At 41.6% G+C, this 24,399-nt stretch overlaps 1 protein-coding gene across 2 annotated transcripts in view; it reads right to left on the reverse strand.

Annotated features, from left to right (window-relative positions):
• The window catches only part of cntn4 (contactin 4), a 215,764-nt gene that overhangs the window by 59,128 nt on the left and 132,237 nt on the right, over positions 1-24,399 (reverse strand). For both annotated transcript variants that reach the window (XM_080891754.1, XM_080891753.1), the window contains exons 9-11: positions 15,687-15,826; positions 8,610-8,739; positions 7,712-7,862 (exon numbers count right to left, since the gene is read on the reverse strand). In XM_080891754.1, the coding sequence (XP_080747880.1) occupies positions 7,712-7,862; positions 8,610-8,739; positions 15,687-15,826 (421 nt within the window). The remainder of the gene's footprint in view (positions 1-7,711; positions 7,863-8,609; positions 8,740-15,686; positions 15,827-24,399) is intronic.

Below are 24,399 nucleotides of genomic sequence, written 5' to 3' on the forward strand. Positions count from 1 at the left end.
CACTGTTTTCACTGAGATTTGAATTTGAATGCTAATCAATAAAATCAAAATCAAATCAAATCAAAATCAAATCAATTCGGAACCGCTACATCGATCACTACGGCCATCTTCTTCTGTTTGTCTACCACCACTATGTCCGGTTGGTTAGCCACCACCATTTTGTCCGTCTGTATCTGGAAGTCCCACAGGATCTTAGCTCGGTCATTCTCCACCACCCTTGGGGGCATCTCCCATTTTGACCTCGGGACTTCCAGGTTATACTCGGCACAGATGTTCCTGTACACTATGCCGGCCACTTGGTTATGGCGTTCCATGTATGCCTCGCCTGCTAGCATCTTGCACCCTGCTGTTATGTGCTGGATTGTCTCTGGGGCATCTTTACACAGCCTGCACCTGGGGTCTTGCCTGGTGTGATAGACCCCAGCTTCTATGGATCTTGTACTCAGAGCTTGTTCTTGTGCTGCCATGATTAGTGCCTCTGTGCTGTCTTTCAGTCCAGCTTTGTCCAGCCACTGGTAGGATTTCTGGATATCAGCCACCTCCTCCATCTGCCGGTGGTACATACCGTGCAGGGGCCTGTCCTTCCATGATGGTTCCTCGTCTCCCTCCTCTTTCTTGGGTTTCTGCTGCCTGAGGTATTCACTGAGCACTCGGTCAGTTGGGGCCATCTTCCCAATGTATTCTTGGATGTTCGTTGTCTCATCCTGGACTGTGGTGCTGACACTCACCAGTCCCCTCCGCTTAGCGTATAGCCTCAGGGTGCTGGACTTGGGGTGAAACCCTCCATGCATGGTAAGGAGCCGAGGTGCGTACTCCGCAGAAGTCCACAACATTCTGCAGATCGCTACAGACCTGCAAACTTTGCGTGGCCTTCGCATTAGCTCAAGAACGGTGTGCAGGGAGTTTCACAGAATGGGTTTTCATAGCCGAGCAGATGAATCCAAGCCTTGCATCACTAAGCACAATGCAAAGTGTCAGGTGCAGTGTTGTAAAGTATGCTACCACTGGATTTTAGAGCAGTGGAGATGTGTTCTTTGGAGTGATGAATTGTTCCACTCAGGGGGTGACTCCTGTGTTTAAAGTGTGTAAAAGTCTATGGGAAAATGGCGGTGTTCCTGCTTGCTCTTTGACCCCAGTAAACGCTTGTCAGATGAGTTTATGGTCTGAATTGCTAGTCACGATCAACATTTATTAATTACAACATGATGTTCACGTTGCAAATTATAGTCCTCATTAGAGTAAATAAGGACAATTAAGCAGGTTATGCTTTTGGGCGGGTATGCTGAGTGATAAGCGAGCTGCTTCTCTGTAAGTGTGCAGTGTCCCTCAGTGTGTCTCAGATCTGTTCTCCACCCCTCGCTTGTCATGTCCCGATTCAAGAGACCAAGGTGACCACAGCAAAAACAGACAGCTTGAGGCTTCACAGAACGTGATCAACTCGTAGGTGAAATCATTGTGGCTACATCCATCGTTTATCAGCACTAAGAAAATTTAGTTCTGACTTTTCCTAATCAACCTGGTTCCACAGACAAGGTATCTAAGTAACTGTTAAGCTACAACCAGTATTGATGAAGACGCAGATACTGACACCAAGAGTACACTTACAGAATAAAGCAGTGTTGATTTAGGTGCCTTAAACCATTGAAGACAGAGGAGTTTCTAGCAAGATTAATGGTCTGTCTTAGCATTTCCTGTCTAGACCAATAAAGCTATTTTTTGATCAATGGCTAAGTGCAAAACTAAGACAATTTCTTGGCAGCAACATGTTTTTTTTTCCCCAACTGAATTCATCACGACCTAACCTTATCTATTTAATAATAATAATAATAATGATAATAAACTATAATAGAAAGAATAAGAGCTCAGTTCTATAAAAACACACTGACACAGATAAGGTCAAAGTCTAAAACATGACATTTTACAACATCTCCAACTTAGTCCGCAGTCGCATTCTTTATGTTTTCTCCTGCATGTCATGCGACTTAACACTTGAACAGCTTAAACCTACTAATGTGAGAAAAAGGGAGTTAACTTTTAGCAAAACTGTAAGCAGATGTTCCCTTGGAAACAAGCCTTCTGTCTTTGTTTAAAGATGTCACTCGAATGGTTGCTTGCTACAGTTAACCATTAATTGCACATAAACGTTAGACATACCCACTATCAGGTCCCACTTGGTTTGTGAAATCACAAGCTCTGTTAGCTCTAAGGCGTCATTGATGAGAAACCAAGACACAAACCCAAAGTCTGTTTTTCACAGAAAAATGTTTGTTTGTCAGAATGAGGATTTTTATCCTTTAAGACAGGGCAGAGTAGGTATTATGTTTAGATTGTTAAACCTGGACTGGAGGACACCGACTGTCACATATAATCCAATATTAATGTTGATCACGATTTTGGCTTCCCACAATTGAATTAAGCTGATCAAATGATATTGAAAAACGCATGCTCCACCAGCAGAATACATGGCAAAAGCAAATTAAGCGCTCCCTAAATCAGCAACTGACCACATTTCTGAATGTGCTAATCACAGCTGTTCCTTGAACTGTGCAGCGTGTGGTTTCCAGGATTCGTTAAAAGCCAGATATACAACAAAATTCAAATATCTGTCACAGCAGAAGGCAAACAGCTTATTTCTTTGAAGCTGATCATAAACCACTGTTTACAAATACTGTGGATCCAGCACAACTGATGTTAACGAAGAAGAAGGCAAAGACAGCTGTGCGTCTGTACTGCAAACTAAGACAACTGACTTATTTAACCACCTGAAAACCCTGAAACGATGCAGTGGTTACTAGTGTGAAACGCAGACAGCCATAAAAGCACAGCAGCACAGCAGTGCATCTATCTAACTCACAAAGTGCATTCAATTCGACCAAAGACATCTGTCCACTAAACACAGTGAGTAATGAAGACTTCAAGAAAATTGTCAATTTATTGGACAAAAGTGGGTTCTGGGTTTTGCAAAATGTCACACGAGGAAAAGAGATGGATCTCACTTGCTTCGAGCTTTATTCACATCCATCACGCACGTACAATAAATGGAGTGAAAGAGCTTATATCTTGCTTTAAGAGATGCACTTCCAGCAGATAAATTCATATTTGCCTGCAAAGATGTTTTATTTGCCCGGAATTTAGCATAAAGGCTTTAAATGTTGATTTAATTTTGTGTTCAAATTTGACAATTTTTCATTCAGATTTTTTATAAAAGAGCTGCAGTGAATTAGATAAATAAAAAGGGCCAACTTTGTTTTGCTTCAAAGATGTGTATATTATTAGGTATATGGATGTAAAGGCAGGGTTATTATTTACATTTTGTCACTAAAATCAATGAATAACTATTGTAAATAATTGTGATGTTATTGATTAAAATAAATGAGAATCATTTTGGCCATAATTGTGCAGCCCTGCTGTCGCCAATTTGCTTTTTCTTTTTTCTTTTTTCTTTGGGTTGGGAGCATCAGTCCTAATCGTCTCTCTGACTTTCCGTTAACTCACCAGTTCAGTTAACTTGCTTTGTCAGGTAAATGTGACCGAGCTGGTGTTTTTTGAACAGTTATTTAAAAATAATTGTTGGCATTTTTTTAGTCTATGTGGATGACTTCAGAAATCAAAAACAATTTGAATTCAAGTAGCAATTCTCAAAGATAAGCTAAGCTATGCTAAGCTACACTAAGCTAAGCTAAGCTAATCTAAGATATACATTATTTTATTCATTCCTATGTTGCAGGAGCCAAAACATACAAAATAACTTGGCTAACTATAATAACTAAAATTCACAAAAAAGTAAATCTGTCAATAAATAAAATTAAACTACTGTATAGATATTATTTGTTTTAATATAATAAAATCTAAATGATTTAAATTTGGTTTCATAATTTAATCTATTTAAAATCCCCAAATCAATGTCAACAAATCAGTATTTAACAGTTATTTTAGTTTGGTTGCAATATTCAGGCTTTCTAATCAACAAACCAATACATATTTTTATACATATTGTATATTATCTGTGTTCTGCACATACAGACACAACAGGAGCCCAGCTGGCATTTTGACTTGGCAGCAGTTTGCCGGGTGCATTTTGTTCATGGAGTGCCATCTCCCCTCACTGATTATAATACACACAAAGGACTGAATACTGCTTCCCCAGGAATCCAGCCACCAGCAGGTTCTGTATTGTTTCCCCCTCTCTGGATATCTTTTGTGGGGGGAAAAAACATATATTACAATAAAGGGAAATCTAATTTTAGCATAAAGCATTTGCATAACATTGCCTCATCTTAGGCCTTTTAAAGGCATGTAACCTTTTGGACTGTGCTCAGTAAAAAAAGAAGCTGAAATACTGACTGTCCATCACTGTGTTACAGAAGGTGGCTATAATGATTGTTAAAGAGTAAAAAATGCATATTGATTTTACATGCATGTGAAGTCCAGCATTGTCTGTTCTTTTTTTGCAACAAAGCAAAGACGCAGAAGCGACAGCATCAAACCCGCCACACCCAAAGCTCTTTAATGCCTCCCTCGGGATTTAAACACCTCCTCAAACATTTGCATGGCTTCTAAAGCCGATAGAGATAAATACTCAAGGTCTTTAAAAGATGGCGCTTAATGCAAGAGGGAGCAGCGTCGGGACGTCAGCACATCTTGCGACGCCTCGTGAGAGGACACTTGATTGAGCGCATCTGCTGCGAGTGGCCTAACAAACTTGATTTCTTCCTGCTGGTGACATATTGAAATGGCGTGTTTTGCAGGCTGCTCTCCGCGCCTGACACGGCCCACTTACACACTCATCAGCAAGACCTGCCCCACTCTGCGCTCTCAGCTGCTTTGTTCCAGCTGATGTCATCTAAACCTCGTCCCTGCAGGGTTGTCTGGGGTAGATAAGACATTCCCTCCCTCTCCACTGGTCTCCCACACAAAAAAAACACACACACATACAAAAAAAACGGGGCTGCTGCTATGAAGATGGATTGCCCAGCTGGTGACACTAGTTCCCTTTCTGCTGAAGCCACTGTGGAGCACTAACGCAATTAAAGCAATTAATCTTCAACAAAAGGGGTTCACGGCTACCTCTCGTGATTTTGCATGTTTCTGTATAGGTGCGTAACATAAAGGGGGGGTGTAAAAGGAAGCAGCATAGCAGTCGTGCTTATCACACAACTGATGTGTGATATCAGGATGCGATCGGCTTTCATCAAAGTCGCATCATTTTCACAACAAGCAGCACGATAAGAATAAATACGGTAGTCGACCTACAGGCAGAGAGGCTATAAGCGCGCAGCCGCTTAAAAAGGCAACTTCTCCGACGACTGCCACAGCAGATGCTTAACATTTTATACTGTGCGCCCTGTAACGCAGAAGTGTGTGGTTACGTGTGCGCGTGTGTTGCAGTCACAGATGAGAGTCTGGTGTGTGTTGTCATGCTCCACAAACAGTTACTCTACTTCCTAGTTGTCTTTAAAGTCTGCTATCGTGGCAAAAAAAATTAAAATCTAAAAAGATTCCTTTTAATGTAATACAGCTGGGACTGTCTCAATTTTAATTTCAAATCTGTGCTTCTTTTCCGTTTCATTCTGGAACAGCGGCACAGGTGGTCTCAGCCAAATATCATTTATTTAGTGCGAGTAAAAGCATTAAAACACATTAGCAAGCATCAAACAGACTTTCAAACTACCAGAACAAAGACAGCGTTAAAGAAATCCATCTACTAAATGTCCATTAGTCTAATACTCACTGCTGCACTGAAGAACTAAAGTAAATCTATCTTTCTGCTGCAGCTTCGCCCACAACAAACTTCTAATTTCAATTATTCAGGAGTTGTTGTGTGATTATATTTGAATGATTCAAATCTCGAGTCATTTGTTATTTATCTCAGCAGTTGGTCACCGAGTGAGTACAGTCAGCAGTAAGTGAGAAGAGTGAAGGGCAAGTGCGTGCAGTGATGGAACTTCAGGGAAACAAAGAATCGCAAAGCATCTATTTAACTTTGAGCTCTGCCGCTTTATTCGTCGCTTCATTCGCAGCAACGTCGATTCATGTCAAACAATCCAAAGTATGATTTCCAAACAACAGGATCAAAGTGTGCTGTGAGGTTGAAGTTTGTTATGGAAGTGGCACAGGGCAAGTGAAGGGCACCAGCAGCGAAACCACTATGCAAATTCCCCGCCACTTTGTTTGACAAGCAACAACACTGCTTTGTATATATGCAAAGCCTGGCAAGACACTCTGCACACAGCCCTGCTGTCAGAGCCGGGTCATGCTAGAACGGTGACACCCAATGGGCGACCCCTGTCTCCGAGCGAGGTTACTGGGCCAGACTTCACGCTGGACTCTGACAGACGCGCACAAGACCGACAGAGTTACCACGTGTGGCACGCGTGACATTTCAGAGGTCAAACGTGGCTGGACGCTGAGATCGTTCCTCATTGCTCAAAAACCCGACAGAACTCGAATGATTTGATTTCTGGAGCCGTTCTCGTCCCGCTGAGGTGAAAAGTACCTGATTAGCACGTTGAAATTTACTCAGCAGCCGGTCTATTCGGCCGCCACTAAAAAGCTGGAGATAAAACACGGTAAACCCCATTAACCATTACTCAGCTCAGCTTCAAGCTGTTTTTATTCTTAGCCACATCTAAGGAGTGCATCAAAATCTCTCCATGGAAGTACGACCACAAAATAAGCCTCAGAGATTGAAGCGTTGTGGTGCACACTGACACTGTCCTTTTGAATTCCTAAAAAAACAAATAAATCAGTTTCTTTTGTGATTTCAGGCCTCGACAGACATACAAAACATGCGCTAATTTAACACTACGTTACAGTTTGCAAGCCAAACGGTATACTCATTCATCCTCATGACAGGTCTGATAAAGCACAGTATAGTGGTCACTTTAAGGTTGCCTGCATCTTTAGTTGGTCAGTGTTGTGATTGATTTGTCAACATATCTTTGATGTTTTATATATAAATGCAAGCACGAGAACTAGGTCATCAGTGATGATCTTACCTTTATCCCTAGCTCGAACCCTTTGCTACCAGAATAAGTAATTTTCGGTTTTCTTTTAAGGTGTTCTCCAAGTCTTGGCAGTCATCAGTGATGGTGGCCAAACAGTTTACAAGTGCACATATAGGAAGTGGCTATCAGTGACGAGACAATCAGAAATCATGGAATATCAACAGATTTCTGTGGCTAATCACAAAGACGGGAAAAACTATGTTATTGACACATAGTGGGCAGGTACTGTTAAAGTAATCTTACTGTTGAGTTAATTAGATTTGAAGTTTAGAGTTCTGTCTGAATCAGGTGATGCTGCGTGTTTACCTTACAAATATATAAATATAAAGTGCCCGAGGTGACTGTTGTGATTAGGCGGTGTATGAATAAAATTGAATTGAATCGAACTTTATGGTTATTGGTTAAATAGTACACAGGAAGTTGCCTTTGCCAAGTCAAACAGGCATTTAAAATGTGCTAATGCGCCAGTGATTTACATTTTCTGTTATTAAAATGTGTGCATCTCGTCATTCACGGCAACCAGCTGCACAACACACTGCTGTTGGAGGCTTTTACAGCGATATGCTTAAATGAGAACCAGATGAGAGGTGTGGAAGGGGGCGAGTGTTGTTTAGACGTGTCTGTCTTTGTGTCTCAGAGCAATAAGAGCACATGCAAAAAGCACAGCAGTTCTCATGTCGTGGTAAAAGCAAATATTGCGCTACCTGTCGGTCTCTCGCAGTGGTTCGCTGCCCTTCCGCCAAGAGATCACACCCCAAGGAGACATCTTGGGCTTGCACTCGACGAGCGCATCTCCTCCTACCTTCACCAGCGTCTGGCTCCTCAGTTGATTGTGAGAAAAATCTGGGGCAACAGCTGAGACAAGAGCAGCATGTTAAAGCCAGTATTTGTAAAAGCCTCACACTTTCTTCTCCTTCCTACAATTCATCTCTGATCGTTTATTTCATTTTAAATGTGGGGCTCAACAGTTTTTCACCATTACATTACAAATACATTGAATTATTGCTGCGAGTAAATCAATGACAGTGGATTAAAGATCTTTATAATGCGAATAATTAGTAATCAGAACGCTGAATAGTAATGCCCACAGCTGATGGGTTGAAGAGATTGATAACAGGCTTGCATGTGCTGTCTGATCACTCTCATAACAACTCGCCTGCGCTAAAACTCGCTTTAAAAAAATCGTGTGCTGTCCGATAACCTCCCCGACATCCTCTTTTTTTCTCCCCATTGACCAGTAAAATCAGGTGTATTGAGCCCGAGCCCAATCGGCTACACGATCAGGATGAGACGCGCCGGAGGTTGAATGGTGAATGAGGGCGGCTGCCGACAAAGAGCGAAGAGTGACGGGCTTGACAGCGCAGATGGGCGAGGCTGGTGAACAAAGCAGCTCCGAGCATACATCACTGTCAGCAGGACGCATTCATCTTATAATTAATGCTTTTCAATTAGTGGCCAATAAGAGGGAGGCCAGAGGTCATCTGAAGAGGGAGCAAACTTGAAAACAAACACTCTTGCGCACACATCTCAAGCAGGGATGCGCACATGCCAGAGTGGGTGTGCGCATCCCTGCACACTCTGTAAACCGGGGCGGGGTCTTACCTATAACTCGCAGCTCTGCATTGGAGTAGACCTCCCCGTGCTTATTGCCGGCCACACACTGATACATGCCGGTGTCAGTCAGGGTCAGGCGACTGATTGACAACACCCCGCTGGCGACCTGTATGCGTTCCTACGGACAAACAGACATGTGCCTTTAATATGCTTTACTCCCATGGCTCATCTACATAAAAACAGGCAGCCAGCGGCCCAGTGAATTATGGTCTGGAAGTGACAGACGTGGCAATAAATCTAGGTTTTCATCACTAATGGAGGCAAAGGCTTGGGTGGATGGAGGCAGGCTAGCGGAAAATGACCCTAATCAATCTACATGTTTATGAGAGTGAAATAAAACCATGCTCTATTTATATCTCTGACTGCACCACAGGGCCCGTTTCCCCTTCAGCAGAAAGAGGGGATAAGAGGGGAAGGAGTATCGAGACATCTGAGGTATACAGCGCTGTGAAAATTGCTTTCCAGATAGGTATGCCCTGTACATACTAAGTGCTGTGTACATGGTCACGCTGTACCACCGCTTCATCTGTTTGGACTATTTGCCCGCCTACGGGGGGAAAATCTTGCTCGTCACTGAGCCATCAAATTAAAATCTATTTAAGGACGGCTAGGCCCAATGAACTAAAAACTCGGCTGGATCAGTGAATCAGTCGGACATTTAATCCCCAGTATACATTTATCTCCCTGAACTCGAGTTTTCGCACCGCTCCTTCACTACAGTATTAAATCCTTGAGCAGTTTTCATACATCTCTATGCAGCTGTGTCAGGTTTTTCGCCTCCCCCGTGTCCCTACGTCTGCTGCGTTCTCCTCCGGCTTCACCCATAATGTCATCAGAGCCTATTTCCATAGGGTTTTTTTTTTTTTTTTGGAGCGGCCTGTGCTCCAGTTGCCGGGGATTAAGGTACTGTGACATGAAAAGAGAGACCGTCCTCGTCGAAAGATCACAAACTAATCCTGTGTTTGAGCAGGTTGCGCCTGAATTTCCATACCGCTCAGGCACCTCCGGATGTGCAGGGGCGAACATCCCTGCTGGCGAAGGAGGCGAATGCTGGCGTGTATCAGTCTGTGCATGGAAAGCATTCCCATTTATGGCAGCTATTAATTAACCATGACATTCCTCTCAAATCAGCAGTTTTTCATGCAGGGACCTGGGGGGGACCATCTGTACGCCTTATGCTGAATGAAAATGATTGGCAATGTCATTTGCCAACAACTCTGGTGTGATTTACGTGATAAAACAAACAAACAAACAAGACAAAACAAAAACTCAAAAAATATGAATAAATTGAAAAAGTGAGCTTTTCTGGGGGGGGGGGTTAGGATTACTATTACTAGTCTTTGTAAGAATGATGCAAAATGCCTGTAACACTTGCACAGGCTACATTTCATATGATATTATCACAACTTCAATCTACTCATTTGCATTCCAGAACAAAAGGGTGGGGGGTCTTTCATTCTCTTATACTCTAATCTTTCAAGTTTGATCTTTGTTGACCAGAGATGAGCAGTAACGCGTTACTTGTTCAACTGACCGCTGCGGCACACCTGCACCAGGGTAAACCTCCACCTACGCCACTCCTGCTTTACAGGTGAAAATAGAGCAACAGGACCGCTGAGTCTTTGATTTTATTTATTTTCTGCTGTGTTTTACTTGCATTTATTTGAAAGAGCGAGTGTAAACACAAAAAATATTTTATTTTATGTGCTGGAATGTGCAGAAAATAGGTTTAAATGTTAAACAAATTTCTTCCAGTCAGTGAATGTTGCATATAATTAAATTTTTGCTTGATGCATAAAAAAAAAAAGAGATTAAAACTGATAAAACAAGTTTTAAAAAGAGACTTTTCCATTTGATTACATTTTGTATGATGGATTATGCAGAAAAAGTAGAATTGGGCTGAAACATCTATCGCTTTATTACCTATTCAAGTTGTAAATCGTGTTTTTAAAAAGTAACTAAGTAACTAATTAATTTTGAAAATAAGTAATCAGTAAAGTAACGGGATTACTTTTTTGGGAAGTAATCAGTAATTAGTTACTTGACCAACACTGTTGTTGACTAAGAAAAAGGGTTCAAACAAAAAGAAATTATTAGTGCTCACTGGAGGAGAAATGTTAAAGAAATCTGCTCATTCTACTCAGATGTTTGATTCATTTAATGTGCCTGAGCAGGACAGAAGTAGCAGACATGAACTAAGCTCAACAGTGGCTTTATAATAACAAGAACAAAACTTGAGGCGAAGCCTGTTTGCTCCACTTGAGCTTGAACGAACATGGAAAACAAGGAATTTCAACCATCTCTCTGATCCTTTTTAAGTATTAAACCACACTTAAAGCAACATTATTTGAAGCCTTTTGGATAAGAGTCCTAAGAGAGCAGGGAAACCTAAATTCAAGTGCAGAGCAGTAAGCTATGAGTACGGTGGTCCTTTAAATGGACTAAATCCTGTTTCACGGTGGAGTTTCCTTTTAATTGCAGCGCTACTTAATCCTGCAGCCATTGTCAATAAAGCAGCAGAGAGTGAGGTCCTTCAGATGAAAATGCCACAAGAAAAGAAACATAGCTTTTCTGACACAGGTAATAAAAGCAATCCTGAGAAAAACTGAACACAAAAGCTTGTTCGCTGTGGGTCCATAATAAAAAATCTCAAAAATATGTAAAAACCCATTAAAGCGTCGCTACAGAACTCAGCAATGACGTCCGCTTTTTCAACGGCTCTGGTTCCAGGAATGAATTTCGCACTTATTTGTCTACGGATGTTTCAGAAAATTATACACAAATGATGCTGGAGATTATGTGGAGACTGGGACGCCAATCATTCTCATGTGTTTTGGAAGTGTAAAAATATCAAACCTTACTGGGAAAGCATTGCAGTAACAATGAAGAAAGTGCTGGGGTATGACGTGCCGTGTGAGGCACGAGTAATATATTTTGGAATATGGGAAAATGTAAGAAAGGAGGACCATTACTTGTTTAAAATTATGTTGTTGTCAAGCAAAAAGGTAATAACAAAAAACAGGCTGAAAAGTGACCCTTTAAAATTGGAAGAATGGACTGATGTAATCGAGGACATATATATAATGGAGAAAATGACCTACACTTTGAGACTGAAATCTGACAAACACCGAAAACAGTAGACAAAATGGATAGCCTATAAGACTCATCCCCATAAGGCAGGGACCTCTCCTCGTTGTTTATTTTATTTTTAATTTTTTTAATATTTTTTTTTCTCTTCCACAGATTAAGTGTCCTTTATTCCTTTTAGTTTGTTTCTTTTGTGTTCCTTTTCATATTTTTGTTTGCATGTACTATAAATTTGGAAAAACTACAAAATAAAAAGTTAAAAAAAATTCTTTCAACTTTTATAATGCAAATTTACAGTACTGTGCAAATGTTTTAGGCAGGTGTAGAAAAATGCTGTCAGCAAAAAACGCTTTCACAAATATAAATGATTGTTTATTGGCCCCGAATGTATTCTGCAGCAGGACAACGACCCCAAACACACAGCCAAAGCGCAAAGAAGAACTGGAAGTACTGGAAGTGATGGTACGGCCCCCACGGAGCCCTAATGTCAACATCATCGAGTGCGTCTGGGATTACATGAAGAGACAGAAGGCTGTGAGGAAGCCTACTTAGTTCTTCAAGATGTTTGGAACAACCTACCAGTCGAGGTCCTTCAAAAACTGTGTGCAAGTGTACCAAGAAGAAGGCAAAGGGTGGTCACACCAAATACTGTTTTTATTTTTTGTCTTTTGTTCATTCACAGCATTTTGTTGATTGATGAAAATCAATTATTAACACTTCCATTTGTGAAAGCATTCTTTGTTTACAGCATATTTTCTCACCTGCCTAGAACCTTTGCACAGTACTGTGCTCTGTTGTCCAAGGAGGTATAATTAAGTCCAGTGTCCAACATTCATGGAGAAAAGGGATTCATGAGAAGAGTAACAATTTAACTATAAACCAGCTGAAATCCAAAGAAATAATATAGAATGTTCTGGATAAAGTTAATTTTTAAACAAAAACACATGAAGTACAGTCCTGCTATGACTCTGATGATAAATGAAGGTAAAAAAACCCCAATACTAGTCTGTTTTTGGAAGGTTAATGACATCATTATCTGCCACTCCACAGCTGCCTACAAAACTATGATTATGCTAGTCTTTAGTTTTTAGGAGAGGGTAAGTTTGCTTTTTAAAATAAAAGTCAAGTGCTGAGTTGAGAAAAGAACCACCTAAGGTATGAGGAAGACTCCAGAAACTGTTCCTACTTCATCCAAGAACGTGCTAATGCTAAAGCTGGAGAGGGCTAGAATGGCAGCTGAATGATTGTTCATGTGTATTAAAACAGGGGCACAGCACTGCAGTACACTGAAAGCATGTGAGCTTAGTGGACGGTCCATATGTCATCATTTAACAAGTAAATGTAGCGCACATATAATTGACTATTTGACCCCTCCAGGAACCGACAGTCAAAAAATGACTTTTACGTTGCTCTTTTTTTATGCTCAAAGTTCATCAGAAGTTACTTTCAGTGAACTGCTCAGTCAGAAGAGCCGCAATTGATTCATCGTTAATAAATAACAACAAACGGCGGCTCCTCTCCCCACCGCTTCTTACATCACTGACCTTTCCCTCTTCCACTCATTAAGCCACTGCGGTTAATGGTGGCATTTCAAACAATGCAACACCTTTGCTGATTAATCCATTCACCCATGCGTTTGGAATGTATCCATTAATTATGTGTATGTTAAGAAGAATTGTGCAGCAAAAACATCAGTGCCATCACTCTAACCTTTAATCATGCACTTACTGCCCCGTATCCAGAGGGTGATGAACTGTGCGTGTAGTTTTCCTCCGTTTTTGAAGCGATCTTTAGAAATTTAATCTATAACCCAAATTCTTAAAAAGCACGCACACTGTGTAAAATGTGCAAATCTCACAAATCTGTTTTATTGACAGTAGAATATAAAATATAAATCAAATGTTTAGCATTTTAATTAAAAAATAAGGTCATATTAGTGACATCGTGTTTATCACTGTGTAGCTTCCCCTCTTCCTGTAGCAACAGTTCGCACACATCTAACAACTGAGGAGACTAGTTGCTGGACTTTTGAGGCAGAAATGTTTTCCTGCACTTGTCTTTTATAGGAGTCTAGCAGCCTCGTGTCGTCTTTGTTTCTTTAGTTTTTTCATGTTTTCAGTTAGTGAAAGGTCTGGACGGCAGGCCACTTCGGCACACAGATCCTTCTACTTTGCTTTATGAATAGATGGAGTATGTAGTTTAGCATCGTCTTGCCGAATTATGCAAGGCCTCTGCTGAAAAACACATCATGTGGATTTGAGCATATGTTGCCTTTTCAGTTGTGCAAGTTGCCAATTCCAAAAACACAGATGCACCCATACCATCAGAGATGCTTTTGAACTCTTCTTTAGTCCAGAGGATGTGGCGTCCACGTTTCCAGAAATGTTCTCTTTGATTTGTCCCACCACGGAACAGTTTTCCACTTTTCTTGTGTTCAAACCGTGTTTCCTAGCTTCATTCCTGGATTCAGTAAGTTTAGAGAAAGAGAAGACTGCAACATTCCTGATTTTGTAGCGTCTTTTTTGCTTGATGGAGCAGATTAACCTGCATTCGAGGATGGCACTGTAAACTGTGGTCACAGACAGCGGTTTCTGGAAGTGTTTCGGAGTCTGTGCGGTGATCTCCATGCCAGGATCGTGCATGTTTTTGATGCAACGCCACGGGAGAAGATTATGGGCCTTGAATATTGAGTTTCTGCTTTGTACCTTGTTCTCCAGACTCTCACAATCTTTTGATGATATTATGTACTGTAAATAATAAGATATTCAAACAGTTTTACAATTTTGCAGATTGCTGAACCTCTGCTCATTTTTACTTGAGCAAAAAACTCTGTCTATGCCCAATAATATTATCAACCCTTAGTCGCTCATTGTGAACAAAATATGGGTTTATTTACATTTGTTGGACTTGTCATTGCACCTCCAGTAAACAGAGAAAGAAGCAGTAAGGTCACAGGGAGTCAAACGGGATCAATCAAATGCTTTGTTGTTTACTGTTTTTAAGAAACTGCCAAATAAGAAAAACAATAACATGATTACTCTCACACACCGAAAACACAAGAGCCTTACCTCATAAGAGGTGCTGATAAAAGCGTTTGCCATTGGCTAAACAGGTTGTTGATTACTCTCCCCTGATGGCAAGCCAAATCAGTTTTTTTATATGAAAAAGCCTGTGCTGTGTGGAGTACTGCCTCCAGTAATAACAACACACAGAGTTCATTTCAACCACATGTATAACATTCAAGTACTGATCGATATCCTCTGGTGTGTTTGTTGCCTTTCTTGCATAATGAAGCAAATTAACATAATGCCTGAATGTCCAATCGTTATTTTCCAAACAACCTGACTAAATGATCTGATATCATAATCCAACATAAATAACAAATACAGGGGATCATATTTTTGCAAATGCCAACAGCAGAGTTCAGTTAAAGTTAGGTGTGGAAGTAGGCTGGTCCTAATAGACTCATCTCTCATCACCAGTCCGGTGATGAGATTAATGGGGACCCGGAGGGGGGCGGCGAGCTAAAATGAAAGTAGGATATACAATGTTTGTATAGAGAATCTTGTATTTTTCTTCTTTGGTGGCACAGGATTAATAACCGCGCTCGGCGTGGAGAGATTTAGCAGAAGATTAGGGTGGCTCTTACATCACTGTACTTGGCCTGCTTACAGTTTCGTCTCTCAGCACAGCAGACACAGTTTAATTCCTTTGAAATAAATGTTGTTTTGCAGAAGTGAGTAACATAAACTGAACAGGAGGCACTGTGTTGTAATGAAGAAGAATATAATGCAAGGTAATTAGTCAGTAAAGCTTGAACAAGCAGCGCAATAAAGCTCTGAAAGTACAGTACATGGCTGCTCCAATCCTTCATTCGGCAGCGCGGAGTGTGTGAGAAACATCTGTCGCGAAGCTGCCGAAGAAGGTCTAGCCCTTTTCTTCAGTTCTAAAAACACGCGGGTCGCCGGGAGCTCTCACCTCGGTAGACTCCAGGTTTTCCCCGTTCTTCATCCACCTGTATGAAGGCTTGGGCTTCCCGGTGGCTTTGCACTCCCACGCCAGCGAGTCGTCGATGAGCTTCTGGACATCTTGGGGCGTCTCGATGAGATGAGGAGGAGCTGGAAAGAGCGGAAGTACGAGGCAATTAGAGTGAACACTTTTTTTTCAATTCACAAATCTGATGTTCTCAAAACACCTCATACATGCAGCAAAACACTATGGTTAACGCACAAAAGATGTCATATCAGTGCTTAAGTTGGTGCTACCGAAATAAAGCGTTTCTTTCAGACAGCGTGATCCAAAGCCATCAACATGTTTGGATGTTTTGTGGATTCCTGAAGTGTTACACTTATCTTGTCATTTCCTTGTCATTGACAGTGAATGCCTGCTGATGAGGAAATTTACACAGTACCTGAAATAAACATGCATGTGTAGTACTACACTTTCACTGGACTGGTCTTCTATAGGACTTTCCTACTCAAGTACTCAAAGCACTGTACACAACATGTCTCATTCACACAAGCACCTATTTTTCTGCATCTAAGTGCATGCTATTGCACCTAACATTCACACACATTCATGCTCCAAAGAACCAGGGGCAACTCAGCGTTCAGTATCTTGTCCAAGGATGCTTTGGCATACAGACTCGAGAAGACAGGGATTGAACCACCAACCTTCTGATTAGTCTGACATTTAGTCAAATACACTCATCAGCCTCACACGTCACACCCTTCTTCCAACGCAACAGGGGAAGAACTACAGTAGACAACCATCATACCATCCATCCATCCTTTTTTCTCCTCTGCATCTTCTATATCCATGACCCACACATAAGGGCGTGGGAGATTTTCACAATTAGAAGCACTATTACAAGTGCAGGGATTTACACAATGAAATAATGCAAGCATAATGAGCAGAACTCTTTAAGTTTATCTGTTTTGATCGCGCAGACACATACGACCAATCTTTGTCCAAAGTGCAGACAGCTGCACTTTGTTATTTGCCCTAATTTTCTAACACATTTGTAAATGCTAAGAACGAATGAGAAATGATCTTTCTAATGTGCAGAAGTAAAGTCTTGAAGGATGTCATATTCTAACGACTGAAAATTGAACTGTAATATATGGAGGCAAGAAAAGGTTGCACTCTCTCTCTGCTGTTTGGGGGCATAATGCAGCTTTCGAGGAAGACTGCAGACCCTTTAACCCAGTTGTTATTTGCATTATTTATACTGGAACTGTGTAATAGACTGCAGAACATCAATCACAAAGTGCAGTGAATGACAGTGCTTATCATTTTAAAACTGAATAATGAATCAGTTCAGTCATTTATTATAAAAACAAATAGAACATGCATTTATGTCAGAAACCAAAGGTTGTTAATAAGCTGTTAAATCCAGTAAAAGGAGTGGTTTAGTAGTGTGGTTGTTGTGTGCTTTTATTCAATTCTAGTTACAAATTTTCTTCCCACTTGTAGCAACACTTGTATTTTGAATTTCACACGATCCTGTGAATAAGAAAGATTTCACAGGACTCTAAGCAGTCCTGTGAAAAACTAACATCCCCGTCATTCGGCGTGCAGAAGCACATTTATCAGCACTAACATGAAGTAATCCTTTACTTTATCAGTCTCTCACATATTTGCACTTTTGGCTCGTCTTTACAAAGTTGCTTCAGCTCATCGAGGTTTGTGGGCATTCACATATGCACGGCTCTCTTAAGGTCCAAACGCAAAGTTTCAATCAGGCTTTTCACAGAACTGCACAGGGTCTTATGAAAACCTTCTGCCCAGTAGACCACCAGATATAGTCAGACCAACCTGCCTGGCACCAACAAGCACACCATGTTCACTCAAAAAAATCTCCTTTCTTCCATCTCTACATGCCATAATGCAGTGAGCTGCTGCCACGTGAACGACTCATCAATGAGTACTTGAACAGCTGTACCTAATGAAGTGGCCAGTGAGTATGTGCATTATATATGTGTGTATACACACACACACACACACACACACACACACACACACACACACACATTTGTATATGTGCATACATTTGAGGCGTAGTGACGTGAGTGTCATGGGCCTGGGTCTGTGAGCCGGCGTTTTGTGTTTTTGAATTATTAATAGTCTTTCATGTCGTTGTTATTTAGTTTCTAGTCTCTTGATCTCTGTCTCCGTACTTCCCCTTTGTTCCTTGTGTCACATCTAGTCAAGTTATGGTTTCATGTCTGTGCTTTTCACTGTCTCGTGTTTCCTGTTTTACTTTGACAGTCCCCTGCGCTATGTCAGGCTTTTCTAGTTTTGCTTCTCCCGGTCTCGTTGCGTGTGATTTCTCCCAGTTGTGTGTGTCTCCTCCTGTGTCTCATTCCCTCGTTAACCCTCTGTGTATTTAAGCCTTTTGTCTTCCTCTGTTTGTCGCCGGATCAACTGTGTATCACCTGCTGCATTTCTCCATGTTCCAGGTTCATTGTTCCTTGTCTCAGGTTTTCGTATTCGGTCTTTAATTTCCTTATATTTGTTTTAAGGTTTTTCCCAGTTTTGTCATTCTCTCCTTTGCCTCGCTGTAATAAAGGCTCGCTTTCACTTTAAGTCTCTCACCGTCTGTGTCTGCACTTGGGTCCACACTCTCTCTCCACACGTCTGCATTAATTAACCAACAAGTGAATGATAACATCTGTCTTCATTGAAGTGCAGTAACAAACCCTGAATTACACATCTACTGCCTTTGACTGGAGCTAAAAAAAATGTAAAAAGATCACTGAACTCCTTTTATGCTTTCTTTTACTTTCCAAGTGTTCTTATATCTGAACAAAAAGGATGAAAACCAGATCCATATTCATTAGGGTGGGCACCGGCACCATAAAAACGCTCCATTCAATACAGTCTCGGTAAATAATGGTATAATTATACGGAGGGAGAATTGATTCTTGCTGTGTCATGCAAGTAACTCAGGGCTGGTTAATGACTAAGCTGGAAAAGAGGTACATAAAACTAGATCTTTAAAGCTCTCCCTGTGTGTAATGTTCTGTGCGTTCCTCTTGATATGTAGGTCCAGCCACTATCATCCTATATCACACAAGGCCAGTAGCAGGACAAGAGGAATAGCTGACCACACTTTTCCATTCCACAGATCTCACCTAATGTCACCGTCAAGGACTGACCTTTTCACTTACAGTACAAATCCTGCTCTAATTGGCTTCGCTATACAGTATTTTGCCTTCAAGTAAAGCGTGATACACAGGAGAACACGGAGAAATTCAGTGGCTGCAAATCCCACTATCTCTGTGCATTACACATTCAGCATGTAGTCAAAGTGTGCGCGCGTGGGCCCGTGTGTGTGTTGGGAAAGAGAGAGACAAAAAAGTCTGATAACGAGGTAGATGAGGCAACCAGAGGGGGTATTTGTGTAGTTTTGTTTAGCTATGCTGGAGTCTTGCACTGATACGACATCAAAATCCGGCCAGTATGAAAGAGCGATTTGTGTTTGTGGATCATGTGCCGCTAAAATCATGCACGAAGTTGGTTGAGATCACTAACATCTGACTCGTATGGAGCCAGTGTTGTTGTTGTCAGTGCAGCTGAGGGGGGAAAAGTGATGAATTTCTTTTAAACTAAAAGCTGCTGGAAGATGAATCTTCAGTTTTTTATCCTGCCACAGAGAAGACACGTTATTCTCAAATAGGTCCGGGGCAAAATATCGATTCGCTAACGTTTTGATTCGTCTTGCGATACATTATCACAACAGTGAGGCCACATGTCAGTGATTTAAAGAAAAAATGTGTAGTTGCTTTAAATTTAAGCTTGGACAACAGGGCTAATTATGTGAAGGAACACACAAACATACACACTCTGAGCTGTCCGTTGTTTAAACTCTATATTTAATTGTAAAGCAGTAAAACAATTCAAATATTAAATTTCCAAAAAAAACACTGCTTTCTGAATGTATATGTTCACTCTTATTTTGAAGCCACTAACACATTTCAAAGAAACTGGGCAGATTTACCGCTGAGCTCTGCTAACTCAACAGATTCCAACGTTCCTTTGTGCACTGTATCATAGTCTAAGGAGCTTGCAAAGAAAAGCGTCTGGACTTCTGTAAGTTGCTTGAAGACATTTCACCTCTCATCCGAGAAGCGTCTTCAGGTCTAAGGTCAAATGGTGGAGAGTCCCAGATTTAAGCCCAATGGGAGTGTCCTGCAAGAAGGACATGGACCCCCTGTTGTTACTCTACCTAATCACACGAGCCAGGGTTTGAAAATGGGTGTAGGTCACAATCAGGCCATGTCCACGCTAATATGTTTTTGTTTGAAAACGCATCTTTTTCTCTCCGTCTTGGCCTTCTGTCCACACTGAGACGGCGTTTTTGGTCAAGGAACACGGAGCTTTTTTGAAAATGTTCTCCAAAGGCGATGAAAAACGTCTTTTGAAAACGATGACGCATTTTACTTATATGATGCAGTCATGTGACCAATTCAACTAAGATGGCGGATGGCATTGTAGTCTTTATTCTTGCTCGCTTTTGCAACGTTGTACTCTTGTGTTACTCACAGCAACAACTCCATCTCATTGTCAGTCCATTTAAAAAAACCCGGTGCTTTTCCTCGACAGTTTGCTGCGACATTTTAAAGAGCCGGAAACTAAATAAACAGAAGACGGAAATGACGTAGGTCGAATCGTCTTACGTTTCATGCATTCGCTGTGCAGAACATAAGCGTTTTCAGTCGTTTCTTTTCGAAAACGACTGAAAATGACAGTGTGGATGCGGAGCATTTGTAGACGAATTAGCGTAGACGTAACCTCAGCCAAGGTTTCGGGTGAACCCGCTGTGAATCCTATCCCCACCCTATCATGTTATTGCCTGAGGTCAAAAGGCCCAGGGTGTGTGTTGGCGTTAAGGCGTCTGGGAAGGGATCTCTCCACCATTTGACCCTAGAACTGAAGAATCTTCTCGGTTGAGAGAACGTCTTCAAGCAACTTAAAGAAGTCCAGACGATTTTCTTTCCAAGCTCCTTAGACTACAATGGCCTGGATGACTGAGAACACAGACATACACTGTATCATCTACCTTCCAAACTCTGAAAGCTTAAATGGAATGGGCTTTCCTTGTATAAAATGTTACCCTATTGGGTTGTATGCATTCATGCAGTATGAGCATATATTATATTGGAATATTATTTTCAACAGCAGCACGGTGGTGCAGCGGTTTGCACTGTCACCTCACAGCAAAAAGGTCCTGGGCTCGTGTCAGATGTATGTATGAGCTTGCATGTTCCATCGAGGTACTCCAGCTTCTTCCTGCCTCTCGTCATATTAAAGCTAGGATAGGCTCCAGCCCGTAAGACTCAACTCACAGAAGATGGATGGATGGATCTAACTGTTTTTCCTGTTTTGTTTCGTTTTAATGTTGCATTTACATGCCCGCTGCTATAACACCAAATGCTTTCAACCAGCCTCTGTAAGCATTTGGGAAAAGAGGAGACATAGTGATTTAATTTTGAAAGTAAAATGTTTTCATATTCTTGCTAAATATGAATGTTTCTGCTCAACAGTTTGGGCCTCGGCGGATATCTTCATCGCTTCAAAATGCTCCAAACGTTTTCAGTGGGTGGCAGGTTTGAAGTCAAGGCATGCCAGGTTAGCTCCTGCTGCTGGAATGTGTGCAGAACATAGTTTGGAATTGTTGCTGAAATGACAGAGACCTGGAAAAAGACATCGACTACATTATGTTGCTCCTGCATGCATTACAACCTGTTCCAGCTGAGATTGGGTGAGAGGTGGGGTACACCCCGCACAGGTCACCGGTGTGCTGCAGAGCTAACACACACAGACACACAGACAATAATTCACACTCATGTGCACCTACAGCCAATCTAGAATCACCAGTTTATTTAACAAGCCTGTCTCTGGACAGTGGAATCAAACCCACTCACACACAGGGGGGACGTGAAAACTTGTGAGCAAACAAAGACTTGTTCCTGAGTCCATGGAGAGATTTCCACCACAGAACTGTGCCTGATTTTCAGGGCCTGGAGATTAAACCCATTGCCCCTGGTTTCCTATCAGTGTTATCACTATATAAAAACAAAATTGACCATTTTTTTTTATTCTTTGCTTGAGGTGTTTTCTATATGCAGTAAACACAAAATCACTAAATTCATATTGATGCTGTACATGAGTGCAGGCTTTGCAGGCATTCAGTCAGCTGCACCATATGTGCCTGTATACATTTGCTGCAACAAATGGGAAAGATGTGAAACTAGACTTTCTATAAACGTTACCATCACCACTTATTTAGCCTAACATCCATTCATGCTACACAAGCTCTCCATCAGAGTCTGACTGGGCTGCCCCCACCCACCACATTTTTCTGAGCCGCATTGTCATCGTTGTTCTTTGCCCCCCCTCGCTGTCAGCATCCTTCGCTCTATCCCTCACCTGCTACGCACGCATCGACCCTCAGAAAACGCTTGCCAAATGAAAGCCAGCAGCCCGTTCCAGCCTGCGCCGGGGCTAAGCACACAAACAATCAGGTGCGACGTCAAGAGGCTAAAGCAGAGGAAAGATGGGAATTTGCCTTATCGGTGGAATCACTACGAGATAATGCAGCGGTAAGCCAGCAAAAACACAAATGGGAACACAACAGGGAAACTAACCTGTCACAGTTCTGCATTTACTTCCCATCTGAGTAATATCGACATCAGCAAGTGAGCAAAAGCCCATTTCTTTTCAAAGCGTTTTCTTCACAGGGGAAATTTAACAAACCTTTTTGTCTATGGCTTGGATTTGCTGTTAGGAACTTCATCCAGTACAGAATTATGACTAATAAGGAGAAAAAACAATATGATCACAAGGTGCAGCTGATTTTGCAAATCTGCTTTGGCCTCAAGCTAAATCGTTTATTTATTAAAATACATGAAGACAGGAAAGAAGAGATGGAAACCTCCTGTAAAAATGCTGTTGTATTACAAACATAGCTCCTTCACATTTTCTGTGTATTAGAGAGAAAAACAAAGCAGTGCTTCTGTCTCTTAGTACATCAAGAGTGGTATTAAAAGTGTGACTGATGTGCCTCCATAAAGTAACACCTTCATTCCTTCCTGTCTAACACAAAAGCCATGCTCGCCTTTCACTGTAGCTTGCTTAGATGTACAAGAGATACCCTTATCGATTCCCCCCATTGGCTTACACTGCTGACGAATGTCTCAAAGGCTTAATTCAAAGGGAGTTCAAAATAAGATTACTGATTTTTATCACCTGGCTGCAGACAGCAGGGGTGAGAGAGAGGGAGAGACTGACAAAAGCCATCACAACTGAGAGAGGAAAGGTGGCTCAGAGGGACGAATCAAGCATTGGCGGATCACAGCGTGCTCCTGGCCCGTTAGAGTGAGCGAGGCTAAGTGCTTCCAGGGCTGTTATAAATAACGGCAAATTGTTTAATGCCTCAAATGAGTTATTTGTGACGGCTGACACAGCAGGACTGGAAGGGGAGAAAATAAGAAGGAAGAAAACAGAGAGATGTCGAGGTGGGAGGAAACGCCACAGAATGTGAAAAGCACAAGTAAACAGTCTCAAAGACCTTGGTGGAAATGAAATATCCTGGTTCAAATGTTGCTGCAAACATGAATGTAACAGCACAGTTTGATCTGGTTATTCAAAACTGCATTAGCAGCTGTTTCGAACAGTTACCAAGATAATTTACACATACAATTTGAAGATAAAGTCATTCGAAAAACTAAGTACACCCCTAATGCTTTCATAGGAATTCACCACAAAGCCAGGCCATGCAACGTTCAGAGAAACAGGAAAAAACGCTCGAGCGTTTTCGAGCTACAGGCCTCAGTTAGCATGTTAAAGTTCATGACAGTACAATTAGAAGACATATGGCTTGTTTGGAAACGTTGCCAGGGGAAAATCTATTTTTCTTGGCCAATGTTGCTAAAGATAGCATAGCAGGGATGGTGGTGGAGGGGTGATGATTTGGGCTTGTTTTGCAGCTGCAGCACCCAGGCATCTTACAGTCTTTGAGTTGACCATAAACTCGATATAGTCAAAAGTGAGACTATCTGTTCAACACAAGTGTGGTTAAAACTGGGTCATGCAACAGGGCAATGGTCCCAAGGACAGAAGCAAAAAGCAGAATGAATGAAAAAGTACCAGATGTGCATTGCAAGTTTGAGCTAAAAAAACTTCCCATAGCCATGTATGCTTCGCATGCTAGGATGTGGCAATGTACTATATCTCACGCCAACCGGTCACAGCAGATGGCCCCGCCCCGCCCCTCCCTGAGCCTGGTTCTGTCAGAGGTTTCTTCCTGTTCAAAGGGAGTTTTTTCCTTCCCACTGTCGCCAAAGTGCTTGCTCATAGGGGGTGATTGTTGGGTTTTTCTCTGTATGTATTATTATAGGGTCTACCTTACAATATAAAGCGCCTTGAGGCGACTGTCGTTGTGATTTGGCGCTGTATAAATAAAATTGAATTGAATTGAATTACTATAGCTGTCCAGAGGTCTCTCTTGGCCAGCAACTAGCCATGAAATGAATGTAAATTCTCCATGTTCTCCTAATTGCTTTTGTTGCTCCAGCCCAGGACACATCTACCCAGTAAGCTGACTGAACATTCTCGCGTGGCTTGTAATGACGCATTTTTGCTCACTTGGATTTTCATCTGTGTGAAAAGTAGACCAACAAAAGGT

This window comes from Rhamphochromis sp. 'chilingali' (assembly GCF_963969265.1).
Source record: "Rhamphochromis sp. 'chilingali' genome assembly, chromosome: 9".
In the NCBI taxonomy this organism is placed as follows: domain Eukaryota; kingdom Metazoa; phylum Chordata; class Actinopteri; order Cichliformes; family Cichlidae; genus Rhamphochromis; species Rhamphochromis sp. 'chilingali'.